The 24,800-nt window shown below is 59.0% G+C and overlaps 3 protein-coding genes across 3 annotated transcripts; 1 reads left to right on the plus strand and 2 right to left on the minus strand.

The window, feature by feature from the left end:
• The first annotated feature begins 2,976 nt into the window (after positions 1-2,976).
• TIGD5 (tigger transposable element derived 5) lies at positions 2,977-4,767 on the plus strand. Its single transcript, XM_074145195.1, has one exon. It carries the CDS (start codon positions 2,977-2,979, stop codon positions 4,765-4,767), a length of 1,791 nt encoding a protein of 596 aa, XP_074001296.1.
• A 2,975-nt stretch (positions 4,768-7,742) lies between these two features.
• On the minus strand, positions 7,743-10,484 carry PYCR3 (pyrroline-5-carboxylate reductase 3). The gene is made up of 6 exons (XM_074145196.1): positions 10,354-10,484; positions 9,625-9,689; positions 9,194-9,373; positions 8,628-8,840; positions 8,422-8,514; positions 7,743-8,119 (listed from the first exon to the last, which is right to left on the minus strand). The coding sequence occupies exons 1-6, from the start codon at positions 10,433-10,435 to the stop codon at positions 7,937-7,939; spliced, it is 816 nt and encodes a 271-aa protein (XP_074001297.1). The 5' UTR covers positions 10,436-10,484; the 3' UTR covers positions 7,743-7,936.
• A 4,140-nt stretch (positions 10,485-14,624) lies between these two features.
• Positions 14,625-20,258, minus strand: GFUS (GDP-L-fucose synthase). The gene is made up of 11 exons (XM_074145343.1): positions 20,053-20,258; positions 17,501-17,662; positions 17,297-17,411; positions 16,962-17,090; positions 16,812-16,885; positions 16,470-16,603; positions 16,251-16,315; positions 15,977-16,043; positions 15,806-15,885; positions 15,498-15,597; positions 14,625-15,016 (listed from the first exon to the last, which is right to left on the minus strand). Exons 2-11 carry the CDS (start codon positions 17,650-17,652, stop codon positions 14,961-14,963), a joined length of 972 nt encoding a protein of 323 aa, XP_074001444.1. The 5' UTR covers positions 17,653-17,662; positions 20,053-20,258; the 3' UTR covers positions 14,625-14,960.
• Between the last annotated feature and the right edge of the window lie 4,542 nt (positions 20,259-24,800).

Genomic DNA, 24,800 nt, shown 5'->3' on the forward strand with positions numbered 1-24,800 from the left:
AAAGGCATCGAACCCTGCCCCACCTCCTGGGTTGTTTGTTTTTATTCCCTTATCAGTGATTTAGAATTAAAAGAACTGAGACTGGTTTCACACCCGCGGGTCTGACAGCCTCTTGCAGCTGAAGGGAACAAATCCATCCCCTCCTCAATCACCGAGTAAATACAGGCAGCTAAAGCAAAAGAAAATATTAACGCTCCTGTAATATTGCTCTTCTGCTGGTTTAACTCTCTAAATTGGCTCTCCCCCAACTCATGAGCAGCAGAGCCAGCAGCTCAAAGTCAGGACACAGTCAGGACAGGGACCACCTTTGTCACCTTCGCTATAATACAAAGCTCCACACTAACCTTTCTCCAGGGAAATGACAACGACTCCCAACCTCCATCACCTAAAAACGTGACTCTGCTCCAAGCGACTGATTGCTAATGGAAAGATAATCAAAGACGTGGGAAATCAGCAGTAGGGAAAGACAGGAAAGAAGTCACCTTCACAAGAAAAAGCAAAATAGTTGAAGACAAACAGCTTAGGTGAAGAGAAAAAAGGCGTACCTGCAAGGTCAGGGAGAAAGAGGGCACACCTAGAAAATGAGAGGAAAGAATTACAGCTATACAGCCAAGCAAAGTTATTTTCTCCTCCATACCGAGCACAACAGGACTGTGAACATCAGATTACAATCAATTTCAAACCTTCAATGATCTAGATGTGAAAGAACAAACCCATATTGATTTCGGTGAACACCCGGAGGGGAGGAATGACAGACTGTAAACAGCCTCAGCAACTTTAGCTACAGCTATAATCCTTCACAAACCCCCAGAGAGCACATTAGCGGCCTTCGCACAACCACTCCCCCCACCCTCAGCTTTGCCCATTCCCCAAATATAATTTTGAAACTGATACCTCCCCGAGTGAGCTGTCGCGGAAACAAAAAGCAGAAAAGAGCAGGACGGGATGACAGAGCTACCTCCAACGTTACAGATGGACTGGGAACACCAGTACATGGAGAGGTGATGAGCGAAGCCCCAGCACACTTACAGAGCGAGGGCAGGATGGGGGAGGCTGGACTTTACAGGTCTCCCAGCTCCAAGCAAGTTTGGGGAGGCAGCTAAGGGTGCTGGGCCGTGGGGAGGATCAGGCCCCTGCTTCAGTTACAGAGGGCTGCCAGCTACTCCGTGCCAGGACAGAGCTTGAGTTTCTCTTTGCAGCAGGTGACTCAACAAGAAACCCGTGCCAAGATGAGGAAAGAACAGACCCCCCCCAAGGCACTCGGAGCTGCTGCGGACAGAGGGAGGTCCCCAATCTCCTCTCCCTACCAGGGCAGGAACCACAGTTACCCCCAAGATTTGAAGGGATGAAGCTCCACGTAGCAGGGGTATCCCCAAAATCAGCACCCCAACAGAGAGGGAACCTGCCCCCTCTTCCCAAAACATGCACAGGTTTAGGGAGACCTCCAGCACCAGTAGACACAGCCCTTACACCCATTAATGGGGTGCTCTTGCAGCCACCTACTCAGAGCCTGAGAAGGGGAAGCGACCCCAAAGAGATGGGAAAACCCTACAACCCCCCTTCTCTAGGCCTGGGAGGGGAAAAAGGATCTCCCAGATAATGAGGGGCCCTCCCCATCCTCCTTCTTTGCGGCATGAGGGGATAAGACACCCTACAGGGAACAGGGGGGCCTCCCACAACCCCCTTCCCAGACCTATTAACAGGAAAGGGATTTAAGAGACTGTGGGATCCTTGGGGATGGGGAGGAACAGGGGGGAGTGTCATCCCATTATTCTCTTGGACTTGGAGTGAGAAAAAGCAACCCCAAAGACTATGGGCACACTAAGACCTCTCCCTCATGAGTCCGGGGGGAAAAAGGAATTTAAAAATAGTGATGGGGAGGAACCATCCACTTTCCTGAGACCGTGAAGAGGAAGGGGCCACACAGACGATAGGGGAACCCCACAGCTGCCCTTCCCTAAGATTGTATCAGGGGAAGAGACTCCCCCACATAATGAAAGCCCCCCACAACTTCCCCCTTCCCGCCACTGTAAGGGAAGGAGGCCCACCGATAACAAGGCACCCCCAAAACCGCCTTCCACAGGCCTCGGAGCAACAAAAGACCTCACTTATAACGGGGAGGACGATCATAACCTCCTTCCTGGGGACTGTGAGAGGACAAAGGGACCCCACGAATGGCGAGGAGCCCCCACAGTCCCTCCTCCTGACCCCTGAGCAGGAAAAGGCCCCGCAGAACATGAGGGGCCTTCGCATCTCCCCCTCAAAGGGCTGCGGGAGGAGCAAGGGACCCCCTAGAGATCCCCGAAACTCCCATTACCGAGGCCCATGGGGGATCACGAAGGACTGCGGGGAGGCGGTGAGAGGGCTATAACCACTCACCGGCAGCGATGGGCCCGGGGCAGGCCGCAGGCGGCTGCGCTCCGCTCGGCCTCCACCGAAGCAAAGGGAGGCGGCACCCGCCGCGCGGGGGGTTGTGGGGGCGGCGCGGACCATTCGCGGGGGGGAAAAAAGGCGACGAGGAGGGAGACAACGCGCCGTATTCACAGAGCGGGCCTCCTCTCTCTCCCCTTCTTCCACACAGTGAAACAGTGTGGGGGGGAAGCAGGGTGGGGGGCTAATTGTGAGGGGGGGAGGGAATCAGGGACGGGGGGGCGGAGAGTGCCCCCCTCTCTCAGAGTAGTACAACCCAAACGCCGTGGCGGAGCTACGGGGACGAGTCCAAAAGGGCACAGAGAAAAGGGGGGGGGGGGGGGGGAGCGGCGCATACTAATCGCTGGGGGGGGGGGGGAGTCCGCGCATGCGCGCTGCGCCCCGCCCCGCCTCACCGGCCGGCTCGGGGCCGGAGCGGAGACAAAGGCGCCGCGCCCCCCTCCCCCCCCCCCCCCCCCTTTTCCCGCTTTCCCCCGGTTATAACGCGCCCCCTCTTCCCCCCCCCATCCAGGTACCGCGCCGGCCCATGGCTACCGGAGTTGCTTCATGCCCGGGGGGGAGCCGGAGGCGGGTGGGGGTCCGGCCGGTATGGCGGGAGGTCGTCGTGGGGGTGGTAAAGGGGGCGGAGGGGTGTCGGTGAAGATGGCGCTGCGGAGGGCCTACTCCATCAAGGACAAGCTGCAGGCCATCGAAAGGGTGAAGAAAGGCGAGCGGCAGGCCTCGGTTTGCCGGGCTTTCGGGGTGCCGGGGGGGACGCTGAGGGGTTGGCTGAAGGACGAGGCCAAGCTGCGGTGGTTCCTGGAGCAGCTGGGGGGCGAGGTGGGCACCCAACGCAAGAAGATGCGCTTGGCCAACGAGGAGGAGATCGACCGCGCCGTCTACGCCTGGTTCCTCGCCCTCCGACAGCACGGCGTCCCCCTCTCCGGACCCCTCATCCAAGCCCAGGCCGAGGCCTTCGCCCGGCAGATCTATGGCCCCGAGTGTACCTTCAAGGCCAGCCACGGCTGGTTCTGGCGCTGGCAGAAGCGCCACGGCATCTCCAGCCAACGCATCTACGGCGAGGGCGGCCTCCCCGCCGAGCCCGAGCGGGCTCCCGCCGCCTGCCCCGACACCTTGCCCATGCCGGCTGCCGATGCCGGTGGCTACGGCGACGAGCAGATCTACAACGCCAACGTCACCGGGCTCTACTGGAAGCTGCTGCCGGGGCAGACCGGTGAGGTGACAACGGCGGCGCGGCGGCGACCGGCTCCCCGCGAACGGGTCACCGTGCTGCTGGCCGCCAACTTGACCGGCTCCCACAAGCTTAAGCCGTTGGTGGTGGGGGGCCTTCGCGATCCCCCCAGCCTCCGCCATCACAACCAGGACAAATTCCCCGCTTGCTACCGCTACAGCCCCGAAGCCAAGTTGGGGCCGGCGCTTCTCCGGGCTTGGTTCTTTGAGGACTTCGTGCCGGGCGTCAAACGCTACCTGCGCCGGAGCTGCCTGCAGCAGAAGGCCGTGTTGCTGCTCAGCTCCCCACCGTCCCCCTCCGGGACGGGCCCCGAGGAGTCCCCGCCACTGCAGACGCCTGATGGCTCCATCCGTGCCCTCTTCCTCTCCAAGAGCCATGCCGGGAGCGGCTCGGCCGGAGGAGGAGGCCGAATCCCGGCCCCGTTGGAGCAGGGGGTGGTGTCTGCCTTTAAGCAGCTCTACAAGCGGGAGTTGCTCCGCCTGGCCGTCTCCTGTGTGGCCGGTGGCTCTGGTGGCCCCATGGACTTTGTGCGGTCCTTCCTCCTCAAGGACATGTTGTACCTGGCTGGTCTTTCCTGGGATCTCATCCCGCCCGGCTCCATTGAGAAATGTTGGCTGCTGGGGTTGCGCGCCGCCTTCGAGCCCCAACCTGGGGAGGAAGAGCATGGAGAAACCCCATGTGGGGAGGAAGGTGGCGGCGGTGGGGACAGCAAAGTTTTCAGCGACCTGACCCACCTGGCCGCCTTGGCCTACAAACGCTTGGCTCCCGAGGAGGTGGCCGACTGGTTGCACTTGGACGATGCAGTCCCGGGGGCGGAGGAGGACGATGGGGAAGAGGATGCTGAGGAGGAAGGCCCGGGGAGCTGTGGGGCAGAGGAGGATGAGGAGGAGGTGGCAGCTGGCGGAGATGGGGATGGTAGGAGGGTTGGGGAAGGAGGGGATGGCTTGTTGCCCACGGCTCGGGAAGCCATCAAAGGTCTGGAGACGGCGTTGCGCTGGCTGGAGGGTCAGGACCCCCGGCAAGTGGGGCCGCTGAAGCTGGTGCAGCTCCGCTCCCTCATCAGCATGGCCCAGCGGCTGCACCGCGGCGGTAGCCCCCATTCCTAGGGCAGGGCCAACCGCAGACCTCTTGGCTACCAACCTCTCGGCTACCAACCACCCTGCTTGGGGTCAGGGTGGGGGGACATGGGGCTGGGGGACACCCCAGTTGTCCCAGGGGGCTGGCGGTGGAGGTTCCAGCTCCCCTTACCCCTCCGTCACGGGGCTCAGGAGGCCCCTGGGCTACCACGGCTAAGAGGGGGTTACAGTTTAGGGCTAATGGGGATTTTTTTGGGCAACATCCCCTCTGTACGTTGCGTATTCAAGGGTTGTTCCTCACCTGAGTATATTTAGGAGGTGCTATTTTTTAAAATCCCATGAGACTGAGCAGAGGTGGCCCCCTGGTCACCAGCACCGCTAAAAGGGGATGGATGCTCCCCCCACGCTGCCTGGTCCCCCCGATGCCGTGGGGAGAAGGGGTGAAGGAGGGACCTGCTCGGCATCACCGCAAGGAGCCGGGATGATGGGGAAAGTTACACCAAGTAATTCCCCACATCTCGGAGCGGGGCTGGACAAGGACCACTCCTGGGGGGCCGTCACTCCTGGTGACACCCTTCCCACTGCCAAAACGGAGTCCTGTTAAACTGGGGAGGTTTGGGACTGGTTTAAGATGACTTTCTTCATGTACTGGATTGGTGGCATCCAAGAAGGTCACCTCCATCATTCCCATGACAGCCCCCCGTGCCTGGGAACGCCCAGACCGCGGAAACCTGCTGAAAACAGGTACCATCATCTGAGCATCCTCGCGAAGCCGAAGGCTGCGGGGACAGGGGTTGAGGTGTCCTCCTGGGAATTTACGGGGTGGCTGGGGGTTGGAGGACACGTCTTGCAGTGACATTTGCCGGCGTGACACGCATCGCGAGTTGAGACGGGAGCGGGGAGGGCTCCCAGCGCTGCCTTGAAGTGCTGGAGGCATCAGATGTGAATTTAGCAGCTCTTGACCTGATTTTTTGATTAAATTTTAGCCTGTTTAGCCAAATTATTGAAAGGCGGAAAGAAAAAAAAAAACCCACCCAACTCATCGGTGCTGCCCTGCCCCGTGTCAACAGGTGGCCTGGGCGGTTTTACTTGTCGGGTCTTTGTCTCATAACTTCAGAGTTTATGGAAATTAAATGGATTTTTATTCCCACCCTGGGGTTGTCTTCCGTAAACGGTCACGCGGAGCCATCCCAGCGGGGTTGGGGGTGGCACAAGGGGGACCTCCCGTCCGGTTTTGTCCTCTTGGTGTGGTCTCCTCCATCGTGTTCCCCTCCTCTCTGTAGCCCGAGCTGCTGCAGCTGCTCCCCAAATTGAGTTTTTTAGTATGTTAATAGAGTTAACTTGCCAATAAACGAGTCTGCCAGGGAATTTAGGGAGCAGCAAGAACAAAAAAAAAAACCAACACAAAAAAGTCAAATTCGGAGCTGAGGTTTGTCCTTTCGGATCGTGAAACTCTGCTGCAGAACCATTGTCAAGAAAAACTTTGGATTAGAGGAGAAATGCACTTTTTCCCACCCCCCAAAACCCAACCGACCTCAAGTTCTGCACCAAAGAAACGCTACAAAAACATTCTAGAGCTTGGGATGTGGCTCACTTCAAGCGCTAGTTTGTGAATTAAAGGAGTTTTTTGGTTGGTTGAGAAAGATGTTGCCAAGCTCAGCAGAAGGTATCGGGCTGGAGATCTTCACTTCTCCTGTAGGTCATCGTTTGGTCTGGCTGGGGAGGTGAGAATATCGAATCATTGAATGGTTTGGGTTGGAAGAGACCTTCAAAGATCATCTTGTTGCCACCACCAAAGATCATCTTGTTGCCACCACCAAAGATCATCTTGTTGCCACCACCCTGCCATGGGCAGGGACACCTCCCACCACACCAGGTTGCTCAAAGCCCCATCCAAGCTGGCCTTGAACCCCTCCAGGGATGGGGCAGCCACAGCTTCTCTGGGCAACCTGGGCCAGCATCTCACTGAGCTGAGGAGCTACCGGGTGGCTCAGAACCCTTGAGGACCCATGTAGGTGCCATAAGCCCCTTCCCTGGCTACATGGTGAAACGAAGAGACGGGCAGGCTCGAGCTCCATCTGCAGCTTTGCTAATTAATTAGGTGCCTCGAGAAGGTGCCCAGGGATGTCATGCCTTGGCATGACCCGGCAGCACCGTTAGGGCTGTGGCATCTCCCTTGGCTTGGTGACGGCATCTCTGGGGACGGCGTCAAAGCCATAGGAGCCAGAGGCTCAGCATCCAGCTGTTTCCCCAGTGATGTTTTGCCTGGAAAAGAGCCTTTAATCTTCAAAGCGGTTCGCAAAATCATCACTAATTGCATCCGTGTAAGTGCCGGGAGGCAAACGAAGCTTAATTAGGGCACGCAAAAGCCTCAGATCCTCTCCAGATAGGTGAGCTTGGAGTTTCTCCTCCCTTGATGTCCAGCACCCCAGGGCTGAGAGCGGGTCTAGGCTTCCATCCTGCTGCTTCGTGGACGGAGGAAGACCCACCTACGGGACCGTGGGGCGATGCCAGTGCCCGGCCAGGGTGGGAGATGGAGGTTTTTTGGCTTGGTTGACTTCTCGCCCGTGGTTCTGGGATGTGGACAGCAGAGTTGGCACATGCATCTCCAGAGCCCAGCAGAGGAGCTGCCATTGGTGGCCACGTGTAACCCAAGCACCGAGCGTCCCTGCTGAGCGCCGAGTTGGGAAATCAAAGCCTTTCTCCTCATTTCTCAAGGTCTTTTGGCATCTTCATGGCACCTCCGATGGTCCTCACCACCTGCAGCCGCTCTGCCCAGCCCCAGAAGGCTTGATTTGGGATCAGCCTGTCCCCAAAACCCTGTCCCCATCCCTGTCCTCAGTGCCATACATCCCAGAAACACACCTGTGACCATAGAGCCAGCGTGGCATCAGCTCCATCCCCGCTGGCCCACTGACTCATCTCTGTCACCTCCCTGTGGAGGTGACCCCGTGCTGGGTGCGGTAGCCCTCCCAGGACTGAAGGGACCAGAAAGAGCCAAACCTGCCATTGTGTTGCCCACGTTTATTCGGTCCCAGCTCTGCAGAGGTAGCACGTGGCGTGGACCCGTGTCCACGCCATCTCCCACCCCTGGCCAGGGTCTCCCAGGGGTGTCGAGGTCCCTGAAGGGCTTTGGTCTGGTCCCTATCACCCCTCCTGCCCCATGGGGGATGGAGGGGACTCGTCCCCAGCCAGGCTACTAGTCCTCTGCCACATCGCATGCCCGGTTGGTGGCCGCCTCCACGGCATTCATGACAGTGGCCCTCAGCGCACCCTTCTCCAGCTGGTGCAGCGCGTGGATGGTGGTGCCCCCAGGGGTGCAAACATCTCCTCGCAGCTTCGCCGGGTGCTCCCCCGTCTCCAGCATCATCTTCGCTGCACCCTACGGGGAACGCGGGGGTGAGTCAGAGAGAAGGGGACCTCCTAAACCTCCCCTCTCCTTGCAGCATCCTCCCATTGCCCACATCCCATTGCAGAGGACAAGGCGCCGAAGCATCTCCTGGTGGCCTCATCTTCGGTTTCAAGAGGGGAAACTGAGGCAGGAGGCCATACGGCATGTTCTCCCTCCCTCTGCCACCATGCCAGGTGCCACAGAGCCCAGGGCAGTGACAGGGTGCCCAAGCCGGGTGGGAGTTGAGGGACAGGAGTGATGCTGGGTGTCCCCAAGCGATGGCACCGACTCACCAGCAGCGTCTGCGCCGCGATCCTGCTGGCCAAGCCACCCGGCATGCCCATCTTCACCGCTCCCTCGGCCAAAGCTTCGGCAAACAGGTAGACCTGGGGCAGAAGAACATGGGGGATGAACATGGCAAAAGAGACAACCCCAACCCCATGCTGGTGGGATTTCTGCTGGTGTCCCATATCCCACCAGTGAGCCCATGGGTGCTTACGTAGGCCACCCCACTGCCGCTGAGGCCGGTGTGGATGTTGATGTAGGACTCGGGGACCTCCTCGCAGAGCCCACAGGAGGACAGCAGGCTCTTCAGCAGGGCAGCTTCTCCATCACCAGCGCCGCTGCCCCGGGCGAAGACCATCGCCCCGGCCTGCACCACGCAGGGCAGGTTGGGCATGAGCCGCAGCACCTTGGTCCCGGCAGGGAGAAGCTGGGGAGAAATGGGGAAGGGAGAAGGGTGCCATCTCCAGGAAGCACCCTGGGGTGCCCTGAGACACCGGTGGGTATCACCCATCAGGGCTGGTGGAGAAGCATGGTCCACGGAAGGATCTAGGGGTGCAACCCAGGTGGGGACAGAGCCACAGTGGTGTGTCCTTCTCCATGGAGGAGAAGGAGAAGGAGACGGAGACGGAGAAGGAGAAGGAGACGGAGAAGGAGAAGGAGACGGAGAAGGAGAAGGAGACGGAGAAGGCGGAGAAGGAGACGGAGAAGGCGGAGAAGGAGGAAGAGAAGGAGAAAGAGGAGGAAGAGGAGGAGGAGGAGGAAGAGGAGAAGAAACCTCACCCGCTGCAGCGTCTGGAGGGTGACACCGGCCGCCAGCGAGACAACGATGTGGTGGGGTCCCACAGCAGGACGGATCTCCTGCAGGACGCCTGGCAGGACGTGGGGTTTGGTGGCCAAGAAGACCAAGGTGCTCTCCTGCAGCACCTCCAGGTTGCAGTGCGTGGTCCGGCAGCCTGACTCCTGCCCACGGGCGGGGAGAGATGTCACTGTCCCCATCCCCTGCCACCCCCATGGGCAAGGCACATTCGCATGCAGGGACACGGCTGGGGGACCAAGCCACCAAGGATTTCACTCAGACCTGGGAATGAAGAGCCAGAGCCCTGCGTGGGGGAAAAGGGTGCCCCAAAATCGTGGTGAGGGGGCACCCCAACATGCCTCCCACCTCCATGGCCACCAAACGAGGTGGCTTGTCACCCCATGTCCCCACTTACCCGCCAGGCGTCCAGGTTTTTGTCCGAGGGAGCACTGGCCAGGATGCTGCTGGCTGGCACCTTCCCTTGAGGAACACGGGGACAGGGGTGAGTGGCCGGGGTGGCCCCAGGGTGGTGGGGACATCCCAGCATAGCCCAGACACCCTCATCTCAGGCGGGATGTCCCCTCCTCCAATGAGAGGCACACGGGGAGAAGGGACAGGGTTGTGCCCCCACTATCTGTGGAGCAAGGGCCCCGGGGAGGGGGATGGGACAGGGCTGTCCCCATGTCCCCACACTGATCTGTGGGACAGGGATTTCATGGAGGTCAGGGACCCTGGGGAGGGGGATGGGACAGGGCTGTCCCCATGTCCCCGCACCGCTCTATGGGACGGGGACCCCATGGAGGACAGGGACACCACGAAGGGCAGGGACACCACGAAGAGGGCAGGACAGCGTTGTCCCCATGTCCCTGCAGCATGCTATGGGGTAGGGATCCTACGGAGGTCAGGGATCCCGGGGAGCGGGGCAGGACAGGGTTGTCCCCATGTCCCCACACTGATCTATGGGGGAGGGACTCCGGGGAGGGGACCGGGACAGGACCGTCCCCATGTCCCTGCACCGCTCTATGGGACAGGGACATCATGGAGGGCAAGGACCTTGAGGAGGGGGTCAGGACGGGGCGGTCCCCATGTCCCCACACTGATCTATGGGGCAGGGCCCCTCGAGCCGCCCGCCCCCCCGCCGTACCTGCCCGCAGCAGCCCCCGGGCCAAGCCGCCCGCCATCCGCCCGGCGCCCACGAACCCCACTCGCAGCTCCGCCGCCTCCATCCCGCCGCGCCGACACGCTCCCTTCCGGGACACGCCCCCTTCCGGGACACGCCCCCCCTTCCCCGTCCGAAAATGCCCATTGGTCCGCCCTCGACACGCCCCACGGCGCCCATTGGCGGCGTCTCCCTATAAGAGGCGGGGCCTGGGAGAGGGGCGGGACTCTGCGCAGGTGCGTGGGAACCACGAGGTGGAGGGAGGGCAGCGCCGCCGCTCCGGTCAATGCATAGGGTAATAATACCCCCCCGGGGGAAGGGAGGGAGTGGGGAGGCGACATTGGACTAACACGGTCCCCAGCCCTCCCCACCACCCCGGGGCTGTGGCCAAGCCCCCTGGTACCCCAGGGTGTGTTGGGGGGTGTCTCCTCAATGGGGTGGAGGGGCCCCCAAACCTGTTCCTGGTCACCCCCTAGGGGGAAAGGGGGGGGGCACAAATGACATTGTCCCCAGCCCTCCCCACCACCCTGGGGCTGTGGCCAAGCCCCCTGGTACCCCAGGGTGCGTTGGGGGGTGTCTCCTCAATGGGGTGGAGGGGCCCCCAAACCTGTTCCTGGTTCCCCCCCAGGGGGGAAAGAGAGGGTGGGGACAAATGACACTGTCCCTAGCCCTCCCCACCACCCCGGGGCTGTGGCCAAGCCCCCTGGTACCCCTGGGTGTATTTGGAGGGGATCCCCCAAACCTGTTCCTGGACTTGGGGGGGCTGCTCTTGACCTCAGGGTGCTCCCCCCACACTGTGTTTCTCCTCACAGGACACCCCCACACGCACCATCATCATGGTGTCCCAGAGCTGCTGGGTTCTGCTGCTCCTCTGTGCCGCTGCCAGGTTTTTTGGGTGGCTGGGACTCGGCACCCCCCTGGAAGAGGTGAGGACCCCCCTGGAAGAGGTGGGGACCCCCCCAGAGAGGGACTGGAAAGGGCTCTAAGGTGTCCCCGGAGCCTTCTCTTCTCCAGGCTGAACCCTCCCAACTCTCTCAGCCTGTCCTCACAGCAGAGGGGCTCCAGCCCTTGGAGCATCTCTGTGGCCTCCTCTGAACTTGCTCCAACAGGTCCATGTCCTATATCCCCCCAAAATCCCAAACTTCGTAGCTGCAGAGCCCAAGCTGCATCCAACCACCTCTGCTCAGCACCTCATCCACGTTTTGGGGTAAAACCAGCCCTGTTTAGCTCATTTCCTTAATGGTAGATGGAGAGTTCTGCTCCTGATCCCCTTCCCATCCCCAGCCTTGCTCCATTCCAAAGGCTTTTCCAAAGTCTCCTTCCCCATCACCATGGGATGGAGATGAAACACTGGGGGCTTGTTTTGGGATGCTCATGAGAAGAGCCGGCATCTACTTGGTATGTGGTGGTGGGCATCACTGTGGGGTGATGGTTTATGGGGGGCTGTGGGGCCACCACCCCAATATTCACTCCAGGAAGGGCAGGAGAAGCTGCAGGAGCAGCTGGGCAAGTGTCTGTGGCCAAGACTGAAGACCCTCATCACCAGCAGGCAACACCAGGTGGCCCAGCTCATGGAGGACATCGCCCAGCGGATGGGTAAGAGCCACTAGCTAGGATGCTGCTACATCCCTGTGTCCCACCTTGGGGACCGACGCAAACTTTTGTCCCTCCTTACAGGGAACATGAGCAGCTGCGGAGCTGCAGGGCTCCAGGAAGGGCACCGGGTTGTCCTGTCTGACCTCCATCACATGCAGGAAAGAGTTTGGGATGTCTATTCCCAACTAGGTGGGAATGCAGGAGACTCCATTCCCGGTTCTTTTTGCACCAGGACACCCCTTGGTGCAGCTTCCGTGGCTCATCCCAACACCGTATCCGTGTCCTCCATGTGCAGAGAGTGACCTAGTCCATCTCCTGGCCCAGCAGTGCCAGATGGAGGAGGTGATGGAGAATCTGCGGCAGGTCAACCAGAGCCTGGGGCTGATGCTGGCAGCCGTGGAGAGTGCACAGAACCTGCTGGAGAACCGTCTGGAGCAACTTCATGCCGTCCTTGACCGAGCTGGTGAGCCGGGAATGGGTTCTGGAGGGCAGATGGGTGCTGGTGGGTGCCAACAGAGGGCTCTTGCTCCCTGTCCCACAGGTCAGAGTCCAAGTGCCATCTCCACCTGCATCCTTCATGGCTCCTACCTTGTGCTGCTGGTCGCGCTACTGGTGCCTACACCACCCCGTGCCATCCTCCTCCTCCTCGCCTTCAGCGTCCTTGGCGAGTTTCTCAACATCCCGGCACTCTCCACTCTCCTGGCCCTTGCTGTGGCAGGTGGGGACAGGTGTTGGGGGGACCTGGTTGAGGACACGCCACTCTAGGGGTGCTCTGCCCTCTCCTACCTTCTCACTTCCCTGCAGGGCAGTTGCTGGTGGTGGCCACCCATCGTGGTGCTGGGGGACCATGGCTGGTTCTTCCCCACAAGGAACCCTGTCACCAGCTCACCTCCACCCCAGAGAGGTAGGAGATGGTTGTGGGGGGAGGGAGGGTGGCACCCTTGGGAGCTGCTAGGACCCATCCTGGATGTCCCATCCTGCAGAGGTCCCCAAGCTGGGCTGCTGGCCTCCAGGAAGGAGCAGGACATATCTTGGTGGCTTGCCTGCAGCTTTTGGGCACCTCATCCCAGCTCCTCCTCTTCTGCCCAGAGGAGGGTGTGAAGAGGGGGCTGCCATCATGACAGTGACACAGAAGTCACCAAGGTGATGAGGCTCTGGTTCTCCTTCTTCCCATGCAGGGAGTGCAAAATAGAGCTGCTGCAGGAGGAGCTGGAGAGGATGGAGATGAGCTGCCTGCAAGGTGAGAGCTGGCCAGACAGGGGGGACATTGGAGAGGTGACCACGAGGTGGGAGGTGTGGTGGCTCAAGTCCCAGCATGTCCCCATCCTGTGCTGGGGGCATGGGTGTTACCCCAGAGTGTCTCCAAGCTATGCTAGGGCATGGGCACCACCCCAGGGTCTCCCCATCCTCCACCTGGGGACAGCAGCACTGGGAGTGTGTCCCCACCACCATCACGTGCCGTGTTCCTGCAGAGCCCTTGTGCCTGGAGCAGCCCCCAGCGATGGCAGGGGACACCCCTCGCTTAGGAGGGGGCGTGTCACCCGTCCCCAGCAGCTGGAGAACAAAGCTGAGCTCGCATCAGGTAAGCCTGAACGTAGGTAGGTGCTGGTGGGATGTCCCCAGGTTGGACCAGACCCTGCTCCTGGGGACATCTGGGTCCCCATCTGAGGGTCAGAGCCTCTAGGGATGGGGTGTCCTCACTGTGACTGCACTTCTGGGTGCTGGATGCCCTGTTAGGAACGTGGCCAGGGCTGGTCTCGCAGGGCTTGTTGGGGATATGAAACCCAAGGAGGACTTTTGGGTGGATGGGCTGTCCTCCAAGGATGGATGGATGGCCAAAGAACCCATCTTGTATGACCCACATGTCCCTGTGGGATAAGGAACATCTCCTGCAGGACTGGAGAGTCACCAGGGATGGAGGATGTCCTGTCTATACCCATTCTTCCCCAACCAGGTGATGCTGGAGCCAGCCATGGGCACTGGGAAGCACTGGGAGTCCAAACCTTGCAGCCCAAGTCAGTCTCTGGCCAGTGATGTGTGAGTACCAACCAGAGAGGACATCCCTTCTCCAGGGACACCTCAGAGCCGGTGTCACCTCAGGGTGCAGCCAGTGCTCTGACAGTGTGGGGGAAAGCCCTGCTGGAGGTTTCTTGGGGTGCTGATGGGGTCTCTCCTCCATAGGTCCTCGATGTCGCCACGGCTCCTGTGCCAGGGGCTCACCAGGGCCGGGCAGCGGTGCCGGAAGAAAGCCATCTCCGGGCAGGACTTCTGCCACGTCCACACCACCGGTCGAGCCTCGTGCAGCGGCTTGCCCATGGACTCATCCCCCCATATTTGACCCTCTACCTCCTCCCAGAGGGATTTTTAAACCCTACTTTTGATTCTTCCAGATCCTGGTGGAGAATATATGGTGGTGCTCAGGACCCTAAGGGTGCCGTTTGACATGGGTAGAGGACTGTGCTGCGGGGCAGAACCTCCTCATCCCACCAGTTTTATACTATTTTTGTATAATTTAATAAATGCCGTATTTACAGCTGGAGCCTTCCCCATTCTGGTCCTTCCACCCCCATCCTGATGTTGGGGGCTTTGCCAGGGACTTTGCTGAGGACTTTGACCATCCCCACGTGCTAAAAGCAACAGCAGATGCCTGGCTGCCACTCCTGTGCTGGAGGAACCCTGATCACCTTCCCTTTATTACAGCCTAATTACAGGTAATTAACAGTGTAGCCCATTACAGCTGCTTGCATATGGCCAAAGAGGGAGTGGTGGCTCCAGCTGGTGGCTACCACCTGGTCTGGTGTCCCAGCACCTTTGGGGTGTCCCAACCTTCCTTCCCCCCCCCCGCCCTGGGTGTCCCAGCAACAGGCAGGAATGTGGGGGCAGATCATTGGCCCCCTTTTACTTTGGAAATCTGTCACTCCCCCAGCCCCGTCCTCTGCCCCAGCAAAGGACAACCCTGAGATGAAGAGGATGACGCCGGTCCCGCGTTGGCCCCGTCACTTCCTGGCGTTGGCGTAGTTGGCGCTGAACCAGGCGCAGGTCTCCTTCACGGCTGGGGAGGGAGAAGATGGAATGGGTTTTGGGATTGGGAATGTGGTTTCTTCACAGAGTAGTTTCATAGAATCATGGAACGGTTTGGGTTGGAAGGAACCTTGAAGATCACCTAGTTCCAATCGCCTGCCATGAGCAGGGACACCTCCCACTAGAGGCCCTGTCCAACCTGGCCTTGAACACCTCCAGAGATGGGGCAACTACAGCTTCTCTGAGCAACCTGGGCCAGTGTCTCACCACCCTGACAAAAATTCCTGATCTAAGGAATTTTGTCCTTAGATCTAGTCTGAATATTCCCTCTTTTTAAAGCCATTACCGCTTGTCCTGTCACTACAGGCCCTGCTAAAAGCTCTGTCCCCATCTTTCTTATAAGCTCCCTTTAGGTCCTGAAAGGATGGACCACTGATGGTGGATGCTGATGCCACCAAGGCTGATAGCAGTGGGTAGGGCCTCTGTGTTCCGTGGAGCCCCCTCCATCTCACCTTGCCTGAAGGGTGTGAACTGGAAGCCAGGCAGGTAGCGCCGTAGCTTGGCGTTGCTGGCCGTCTTCTTGAACTGCCCATCTGCTTTGGTGGTGTCAAACTGGGATGGGAGGGATTAAGGGAAACCAAAGAGGGGGAAAAAATTGGTCTCGCTGTGCCCCACCGTGTCCTGGCTGGGGCAGCAGGAGGGATGCTCTGGACCACAGCATCTCCCCCAGAGCTCTATAGCTGCTGGTGGAAAGTGGGGTGTCCCCCATGTTGCAGCAGCTCCATGAGAAAGAGGGGGGACAAGCTGCAGTGAAGGATACAACAAGCTCTCCCCTGAAGTCCATGGCCTCCACGATCGCCTCTGCTGCCTCCCTGATGGAGACTTCATCTTCTTCTCCCACTGTGGAGAAGGGCACGATCATGGCTGTTCCCCCTCATCTCCTTGAAAAGGGGCTGGTGGGGGAGTTGGGGGGGGGGCAGCAGGGGCTTACCTGACAAAATGATGGGTTCTACCTCATCATATTCCCGCAGGACCCAAAGGAAGAGCCGGGCCAGGTCCTGCAGAGGGGCAGATGGCCCATGGGAGGTGGCTGCTGTCCCCCAGCCCTCCCATTGCAAGGGCACCCAACCCTGATGATGGCCAATGCTGCCCAGGACAACCCAGGTGGGCTTAGACCCTGCTGAGGTCCAGGCCCCAGCCCCCCCACCCCCCTACCCTGCCCTTCCCAAGCCATTGGAGGCGAGTGCTCCCAAGGCCACCCATACCAGGGAGTAGATGAACTGTCTCCTGGGCTTCCCTGTACCCCAGACAGTCAGAGCAGAACCGGTCTCTGCAGAAGGAAGGAGAAGATGTCCATGAGCATCATAGCCACCTCCACCCACCCCAGCTATCCTGCAGAGCAGCTCATGGAACAAGCAGGGGGAGGATAAAGGAAACAACCCAACTCTCCCCCAAAAAAAGCCATAAAGTCCTGTCACACTCACGTTTGGCCAGGTAGACCTTGTGGATGAGCCCTGGCAGGACATGGCCATCTTCGATGCTGAAGTTGTCATGGGGCCCAAAGACGTTGGTGGGGATGACGGCGGTGAAGCGGCAGCCATGCTGCTCAAAGTAGCCCCTGGGTGAGAGCAGGTGGAGGTGGGTTGTCACCCACCTCTCCCAGCACAGAGCTGTCCCCAGAAGACCCCCAGCCATCAGCATCTCCATCTGCTGAGCCCAGGTATCTCCTCAGCTTTATTTAATTCCTGGGACCCCCGAAAGATTCCCCTTGCCCTGATAACCAGAGGGTGCTCACAAGGGTTCTCCTGTGTCCCCCCCCCTCGCACCTATTCTGGATGTCAATCATCCTCTTGGCGTAGGAGTAGCCGAAGTTGGAGCTATGTGGTGGCCCATTGTGAATCTGGGGACAAGCGAGCAGAGAGTTAAGCAGGGCAGGAACCTCCCCCCAGGTGGTGCATGGAGCTGGAGATGCTCACCATGCTCTCATCGATGGGGTACGTCGTCTTGTCTGGGAAGATGCAGGTGGAGAGGCAGGAGACCACCTTCTGCACCCCCGTCTCGTAGGCCGAGTGCAGGACGTTGTCATTGATATGGATGTTTCTCCTCTGGGGATGGAGAGATTTCTCAGATTGGTGGGGAGGGGACGCCCCCCAAAACCCTACACCGTACAGGTAATAACTCCAGAAACCAGAGGAGCCCTGGTTTGGCCCCTGGAGCAGAGCAAGCCACGTCCCCATGTAACAGCTTGGGGAGGGCAGGGGGTGGTAGCATCCACAGGGCCCCCGATATCACCCATTCCCTGGGTGCTCACCCAAAAATCCAGGTTGTAGCGGATGTTTTTGAAGAGGCCCCCGACCATGGCGGCCAGATGGATGACGTGGGTGGGCTTGTGCTGCTCAAACAGGGCTTTGGTCTCCGCAGCATTCCTGGGATGGGAAATTTTGGGGTTCAGCTGCACCGAGGGAGCAGACCAGGGGGGCTTCCAAGTCAAAAAACCCCCACGTGGTCAACTCACGTCAAGTCGGCGTCTCTGGAGGACACAAAGATCCACTTCTCATCCGGCCGCCCCTCTCCATCGGCTACCACCTTCTCGATGGCTTTCCCCACCAAGCCGGTGCCCCCCGTCACCAGGATGCGCTTGGCCACCGTCCCCGTCACCTCCGTCATGGCCAAAACCCTGCAGGGAGTTGGGGGGCGGGTGGGGGGGGGAAGGTATGAGGGGTGCTAAACTGGGGGTCACCCCAGGGTGCACCCCGCTATGGACCACCAAGCTCCCTTCCACCCCGGCGTGGGTGCCCATCAGCCACACGCCAGGCTTGTGGGATCATTTTTTGAGGGTGCTTTTACCGGTTTCTGCCAGTAAAAGCGAAAAGGAAAGCAGAAGCGGAGCGTTTGGCGGTGACGCGGCAGAAACTCGTCAGCTGGAGTTGCTAATTAATGAAACCGGCCGGTGGGTCGTGGGCTCCCCGTGCGGAGGCGGCGCCTGGGCTGGGGCCAGATCCTGCCACGTGGCGCCCCACGGCTGGTGGAAACGGAGGCTTCACCCCACACCACGCTCCAGTCCAGTGCACCCCAAATCTCCTCCTGCACCCCAACTCTGCACCCCAGACCTCCTCCTGCACCCCAAATCTCCTCCTGCACCCCAGCTCTGCACCTCAGATCTCCCCCTGCATCCCGAGTCCCAGCTCTGCACCCCAGACCTCCTCCTGCACCCCGACTCTGCACCCCAGATCTCCTCTTGCACCCCAAATCTTCTGCACCCCAACTCTGCACCCCAGACCTCCTCCTGCACCCCAAATCTCCTCCTGCACCCCAGCTCTGCACCTCAGATCTCCCCCTGCATCCCGAGTCCCAGCTCTGCACCCCAGACCTCCTCCTGCACCCCGACTCTGCACCCCAGATCTCCTCTTGCACCCCAAATCTTCTGCACCCCAACTCTGCACCCCAGACCTCCTCCTGCACCCCAAATCTCCTCCTGCACCCCAGCTCTGCATCTCAGATCTCCCCCTGCATCCTGAGTCCCAGTTCCGCACCCCAGACCTCCTCCTGCACCCCAACTCTGCACCCCACATCTCCTCTTGCACCCCGAATCTTCTGCACCCCAACTCTGTACCCCAGACCTCCTCCTGCACCCCAACTCTGCACCCCAACTCTGCACCACAGACCTCCTCCTGCACCCCAACTCTGCACCCCAGATATCCTCTTGCACCCCAAATCTTCTCCTGCACCCCGAGTCCCAGTTCTGCACCCCAAATCTCCTCCTGCACCCCAACTCTGCACCCCAGACCTCCTCCTGCACCCCAGCTCTGCATCTCAGATCTCCCCCTGCACCCCGAGTCCCAGTTCCGCACCCCAGACCTCCTCCTGCACCCCAAATCTCCTCCTGCACGCCAGCTCTGCACCCCAGATCTCCTCTTGCACCCCAACTCTGCACCCCACATCTCCTCTTGCACCCCGAATCTTCTGCACCCCAACTCTGTACCCCAGACCTCCTCCTGCACCCCAACTCTGCACCCCAGATCTCCTCTTGCACCCCAAATCTTCTGCACCCCAACTCTGCACCACAGACCTCCTCCTGCACCCCAGACCTCCTCCTGCACCCCAACTCTGCACCCCAGATCTCCTCTTGCACCCCAAATCTCCTCCTACATCCCAAACCCCTGGTCTGCACCCCAAATCCCGTCTCTGCACCCTAGGCCTCCCCTGCGCCCCAGATCTCCACCCCGTTATCTCCTTCTGCACCCCAAATCCCATGTCTGCACCCAGGCCTGAGCCCCACACCTCCCCTGCACCCCAAGTCCCAGCTGGGCACCCTAAATTTCCCACATCTGCACCCCACCTCTGCATCCTAAATCTCCCCCTGCACCCAGGTCTGCAACCCAAATCTCCCCATGCACCCCAAATTCCACATCTGCACCCAGGTCTGCACCCTAAATCTCCCACCGCACCCCAAGTCTGACCCCCACACCTCCCCTGCACCCCTAGTCCCTGGTTAGCAGCCCAAATCTCCTCTTGCACCCCAGCTCTGCACCCCAGCTCTCCTCCTGCACCCCAAATCCCATGTGAGTACCCAGCTCTGCACCCCAAATCTCCCATAAACCCCAGGTCTGCACCCGAGATTTCCTCCTGCACCTCGAGTCCCAGGTCTGCACCCAGGTCTGCACCCCAAACCTCCTTCTGCACCCCAAATCCCACGTCTGCACCCCACATCTCCTCCTGCACCCCAAATCTCCTCCTGCACCCCAAACCCCACGTCTGCACCCCAAATCCCACATCCCCACCCAGGTCTGCACCCCACGCCTCCCCCGCACCCCAAATCCCAGCTCTGCACCCCAAATCTCCCCCCACACTCCAGCCCCCCTCCCGCAACGTCACCCTTATTCCACCCCAGACCCTCCCGCCGCGGCCCCCACCCCCCAATTTCCTCCCTCGGAACTCTTCCCTTCGCACTGTCCCCTCCTTTTGGGGACCCTCCCACTCCCCCCACCCACCCTGAGGACCCCCGTTGAGGGGGGGCGGGTCCCCCCGCAAACGCTCCCTGAAGTGGCGGAGGGGGTCCCGTCTCACCCCGCAATGGGGCTCGGCTGGCCTCGGCTCGGCTGGATTCGACTGGGTTCGGCTCTGCTCGGTGGAGTTCGGCTCTGCTCGGGGTTCGGTTCGGCTCGGCAGGGCTCGGCTCGGCGGAGCTCGGCTCGGCTCGGCTCATCTCGGCTGGGCTCGGCTCGGTCCCGCTTCCGGCCGCCCCGCCGCCATCTTCGTGCGCCGCCGCTCGGTTCCTCGGGAAATCGAGTCCGCGCCCCGGGGGTTACCGGCACCGGAACCCACCGCGGCACCGTGGGGACATCGGTACCATCGCCCGTGGGGGCGCCGGGACAAGGCCAGGCGCTTTCACACCTCCACACAGCGGTGCAGGGGAAGGGGGTGCAGGTTCCTTCCTCTCCTCCCTCACACAAAGGTCTCGTCGAAAGGGATTCTGTGGAGAAAAGGCTTCATCATCTTTAAATGCACTTAAAGCTGAGGTGAAAAAATTAGCAGGGCTTTCCAAGACATTCACCCCTCCCAGCTGGCTTTTCCTTCGGGATTTTCTGAGGCAAAGGCAGGGCTTGCACGGCTCTAAATTAAAATGGTGAAGCATGGGATTAAGGGAGACCCAGAGAGGAATTCTCACTTTCCCCCCCAAAAGAGAAACAGCCCCGATGTCGAGGGAGTAGGAGGATGTCATGGCTTTTTCACTCTTTTTTCTCCTTCCTCCTTTCTCCTGGGTGAGACCTGGAAGGGGAACGTGCCCTTTTCCTTTGGGAAAGTCTGAGGAAAAACTGAATCCTTGGAGATTTTGGTCATTTCCGCCCCCCCCCCCCCCCCAGGCACGTCAAAAGTTGTCACCTTGTGCTGGTGTCACCAGCCGTGTCCCAGATGGGTGAGTCCCAGCAACTCCTCATCCCTTCCAGGGCTGTCCCAGCTCCAAAATCCCACTCCCACCAGTGATCCCAGTGCCAGCGCTACCCCACCCACCCACCCCCCCAGCTCCATGATGCCCTGTGTTATGGTCTGAGGAACCTGCAACAATTTATTGTCTTTTAGACAATTATTCTCTCACCCAATGACCCCTCCCCACCCAGGAAAGGGTAATTGGGGGAAAAACAAGGCAACCCCAGGGCTTAAATATGAACAGATTTAATAGCGTAAGATTAGATAATTAACATTAATAACCCGAAAGAGCCAATATTGATCCTGTATATATACAATATCCTGTATATATACAATATATAACCAATATAAAATACACAAGGACTATACTCAGCCCATTCTATCACTGCAGGGACAGCCAATGTGGGACACTGGGAGCGCTGCAGCTTCGGGAGGAAGAGAAGAGCTCACGGCTCCAACACTGGGACAAGGAGTTCTCAGGATGGCAGCCATCGAGGGAGAGAGAGAGAAACTCCTCAGCAAACTTTCTAATTTCTATTGAATGTGGCAGTCATGGTGTGAAATAACCCTGTTGGGAGCTTGGGTCAAGTGCCCAGGTCTCGCTTCTGGTCCCCGCAACTGGCGAGCTGGAAAACACTGAGACCTTGAAACCCACACACCGTTGCTGCCTGTAAAGTAAATATTTTCACAAATTCAGGCACTAGGGTCTTCTAAAAGTGCAGTTTTCTCCAGCGTTAGAAGAGAAATTAATCCTGTGTTGCTCAAACCAGGACACAGGGTTTGGCAAGAAGAAAGCTCATGTTGATGTTTCCTGCATGTCCCACTCCACCTGCACTGGCTTGAGACAGGGAGATGGATCGCAACCACCCTGCATCCAGCTGTATCCATGCTTCCAGCTCACTGCATGGTGAAGTTATAAAATAGAATGGTTTTGGTTGAAAAGGACCTTTGAAGATCATCTAGTCCAACCCCCCTGCCATAGGCAGGGACATCTTCAACTAGACCAGGTTGCTCAGACCCCCGTCCAACCTGACCTTGAAGACTTCCAATGACGGCGAATCCATCAGATGAGCCAAGGAAATGCAAAAGGCCAAGGAAGATATTCCAGGTGCCGGTGGGAGCATCCCGTGACCTTCAGAGACTAATTAAGGGTAACCCCTGTTTGGTTCGAGGAATTGCTGGGAGGCAGCAGCGCAGCCAGAGCTGCTGCGGCAGCAGCTGAATAACCACGGTGCTAGATTTAAATATGGTAATTCTGGAGCTAATTACCAAAGCGATGTTAGGGCATGAGGGAAGATCACAGGAGAGAGGTGTAAACTTGCAGTGACCACACAGGATGGAGCGGGACTCTTTTGTTAATGAAATATCACCCAGGCTTTTGATATTATCAAGCAAGATCTTGTGAGTTCAGGATGAAAGCCTGGAGGAGACCCATTAGCTCAACTGGGCAGGTCTCCTGCGTGACACGAACCAGAGGACAGCCCAGGACCTTGTGGCAGGCAGGGTAGAGCTTGGGTGGCTTGGGCAGATCCCATCACCGTCGGAGAATCACTGCTTCATCTGACGCATCGTTTCCATAACAAAGCTTCCTTGCGGGTGACCTCCAGCCCCACTCCCTGCTCTGTCCTCCCCATTCCTCCCAGGAAAGCGGGGCAGATGGATACCAGCTGCTGGGATGCAGCTCATCCGAGCGTGGAAGCCGCCTCGTGATGATGCTGCATGGCTGCAGCCAAGCTCCAGGAGCCCAAGTGAGGAACACCAGCTCTAAGCATCCCTCTCCCGCTTGGATTTCAGGTTTGTGGCTCTTTTTTATGCTTTTTGGTAGCCGCTACACCAGCAGTGAGCCCCGTTCCAGGTCACATCCTGCAATACAGCTTGCATGTGTGATTTTGGCTGGCTTGTCCCAAGCCACCCAGCTCCCACCAGTGTCCACAGGGCTTGGGGGATTGCTCCTCACCAAGGGGTGCAGCCCCTTGGCAATGGGACAGTTGTCTAAAAGCATGGGACATTCTTGCAGAGCCAAGAGGGGGAAGATGGGAACGGGAGAGACGGCCACTGCTTCTTCTAGACACCCTTGCTCTTGCAAGGGAAGTTTCTTAGCAAATCAAATGTGAACCAGGAGCAGTTTGAAAGGAAAATTTCTGACTTGGGGTGGGAAAGGAACGAATTGGACTCCTTGCAGACTCCTGGTTCATGGGATCAGGAGGAGCTGCTGCATGGTAATGTCCTTGCCATCATCACTTTGTGTTTGGCCCTGCCAAATCTAGTCCTCTTGAAGGAGGGAGGCAAGAGAAAAGGCCACCACGTATGGCTGCAAGATAGGACCGCTTCATGGTGGGGTTTGGGGCTGCTCTGAGAAACGGGGTCCTGGCTGGGTGGCTGAGAGTCCTGTTGGGAGCCAGACACTGGGAGAGGTGTCGTCCAGTACATCCCTCCAGCTGCGTGCCTGGCTTGGGGTCTCTTAGGGATGAGGTGCCAGGAGCTGGGCAGGGAGGTAACCAAAGGGACCTGGCCCCTGGCTTCCCCAGGGTGGATGGCAGAGAGGCACGTTGCTGGTCCATCCATCCCCTGGACAGAGGGCACAGGGCCTCCTCCCAGTGCTTCCTTCAACCCGTCTGAGCTGAGTGTGCCCAAAACGAGCAGATCTGGAGCAAGTTTGGGCTGAAACATCCTCTGAAGCATGAGGTAGACATCCCTCTGGGCCTGGCTGCTCAGGCACGTCTCAGGGCTGTGGGGAGGTGAGATCCCGCACCCATTTCGGTCCAAGGGTTGATGTCAAGCTGGATGAACTCTAGGGTGAACAACTATCGCTCTTAAGAGCAGGTGTTACTTGAGTTTGTCTTCTATTGATTAGACATTACTTTACGATGAGCTGAAATAAGCCCCTCAAGGCCAACGAAGCACATCTGCAGGGGAGAGGCTCAATTTAGGCTAAATCACAGAATAAAAAGGCCAAACAGATCCAAACCCATTCCCCCTTCTCCTCACCCAGCTCCGAGGCAGGTGATGTGTGGTTTTTGAATTAGAGAAGGGCTTTGTTCCTCGGCAAAAGCTTCATCTTTGAAACAAGGCTGACTCCAGCTGTGGCGCAGAGCTCTCCGGCACTCTGGACTCCAGCTGCTTTGGAGAAGTTCTCTTCATTTACTTTTGATGAATATTTCAGTGCTGCCAATAGCCCTGGAGACTGCGAGCTCCTGTCTCAGCCCAGAGCTCACCTGTTTTGCAGGTGCCTGTTATTTTTCCCTTACAGAGAGTGAAAAATAAGAACAACGAAGGAGAAAAAAAAATTGAGGGGCATTGGTGATCAACAGTTTTGAGGGGACCAAAGATATTTGTTGCCCAAAAATCTGGGTTTGAGTGTCCAAGGTGGGAGGCACAGAGGTGGGAGGGTGGCACAAGAGAATGTGCCCACCCCACCAACTCCTTGGCCGTGCAGACCTGGAGGAGCCCCATCTTCACAGCAGAGCAGGGTCACGGGCTTTTCCTTCACCTGGTCCCCTGTGCCCCATGCTGTGCCTCAGGGACCCCACAGTGAGGAGGCTGGTGACGTCACAAAGGGGGCTTTCTGTGTGACCTCAGAGCAGAGGGGTGGTGGCTTAGGGTCCCCTGCAAAGATGGTCCAGCGACCCTGCAGCTGGCAGGATAGTGGTCCGGGGAACAGCAGTGAAGAGGGGATGGTGGCCTGGGGAACCCCTGCAAGGGATCGGCTGGGGACCCCATAGCAAGGTGAGACGGTGGCCTGGGGACTTTCACGTAGGTGGAATGGGCACCATGCCAGGCGGCCAGTGCAACAAGGACCCCAATTTGGGTCAGCTGAGGACCCCACAGCAAGGGGACTGGTGAACTGGGCGCCCCCCTGGCAGCAAGGGGGGATGGAGACATGAGAC

The sequence above is a fragment of the Numenius arquata genome, chromosome 3 (genome assembly GCF_964106895.1).
Source record: "Numenius arquata chromosome 3, bNumArq3.hap1.1, whole genome shotgun sequence".
NCBI classification, from domain to species: Eukaryota; Metazoa; Chordata; class Aves; order Charadriiformes; family Scolopacidae; genus Numenius; species Numenius arquata.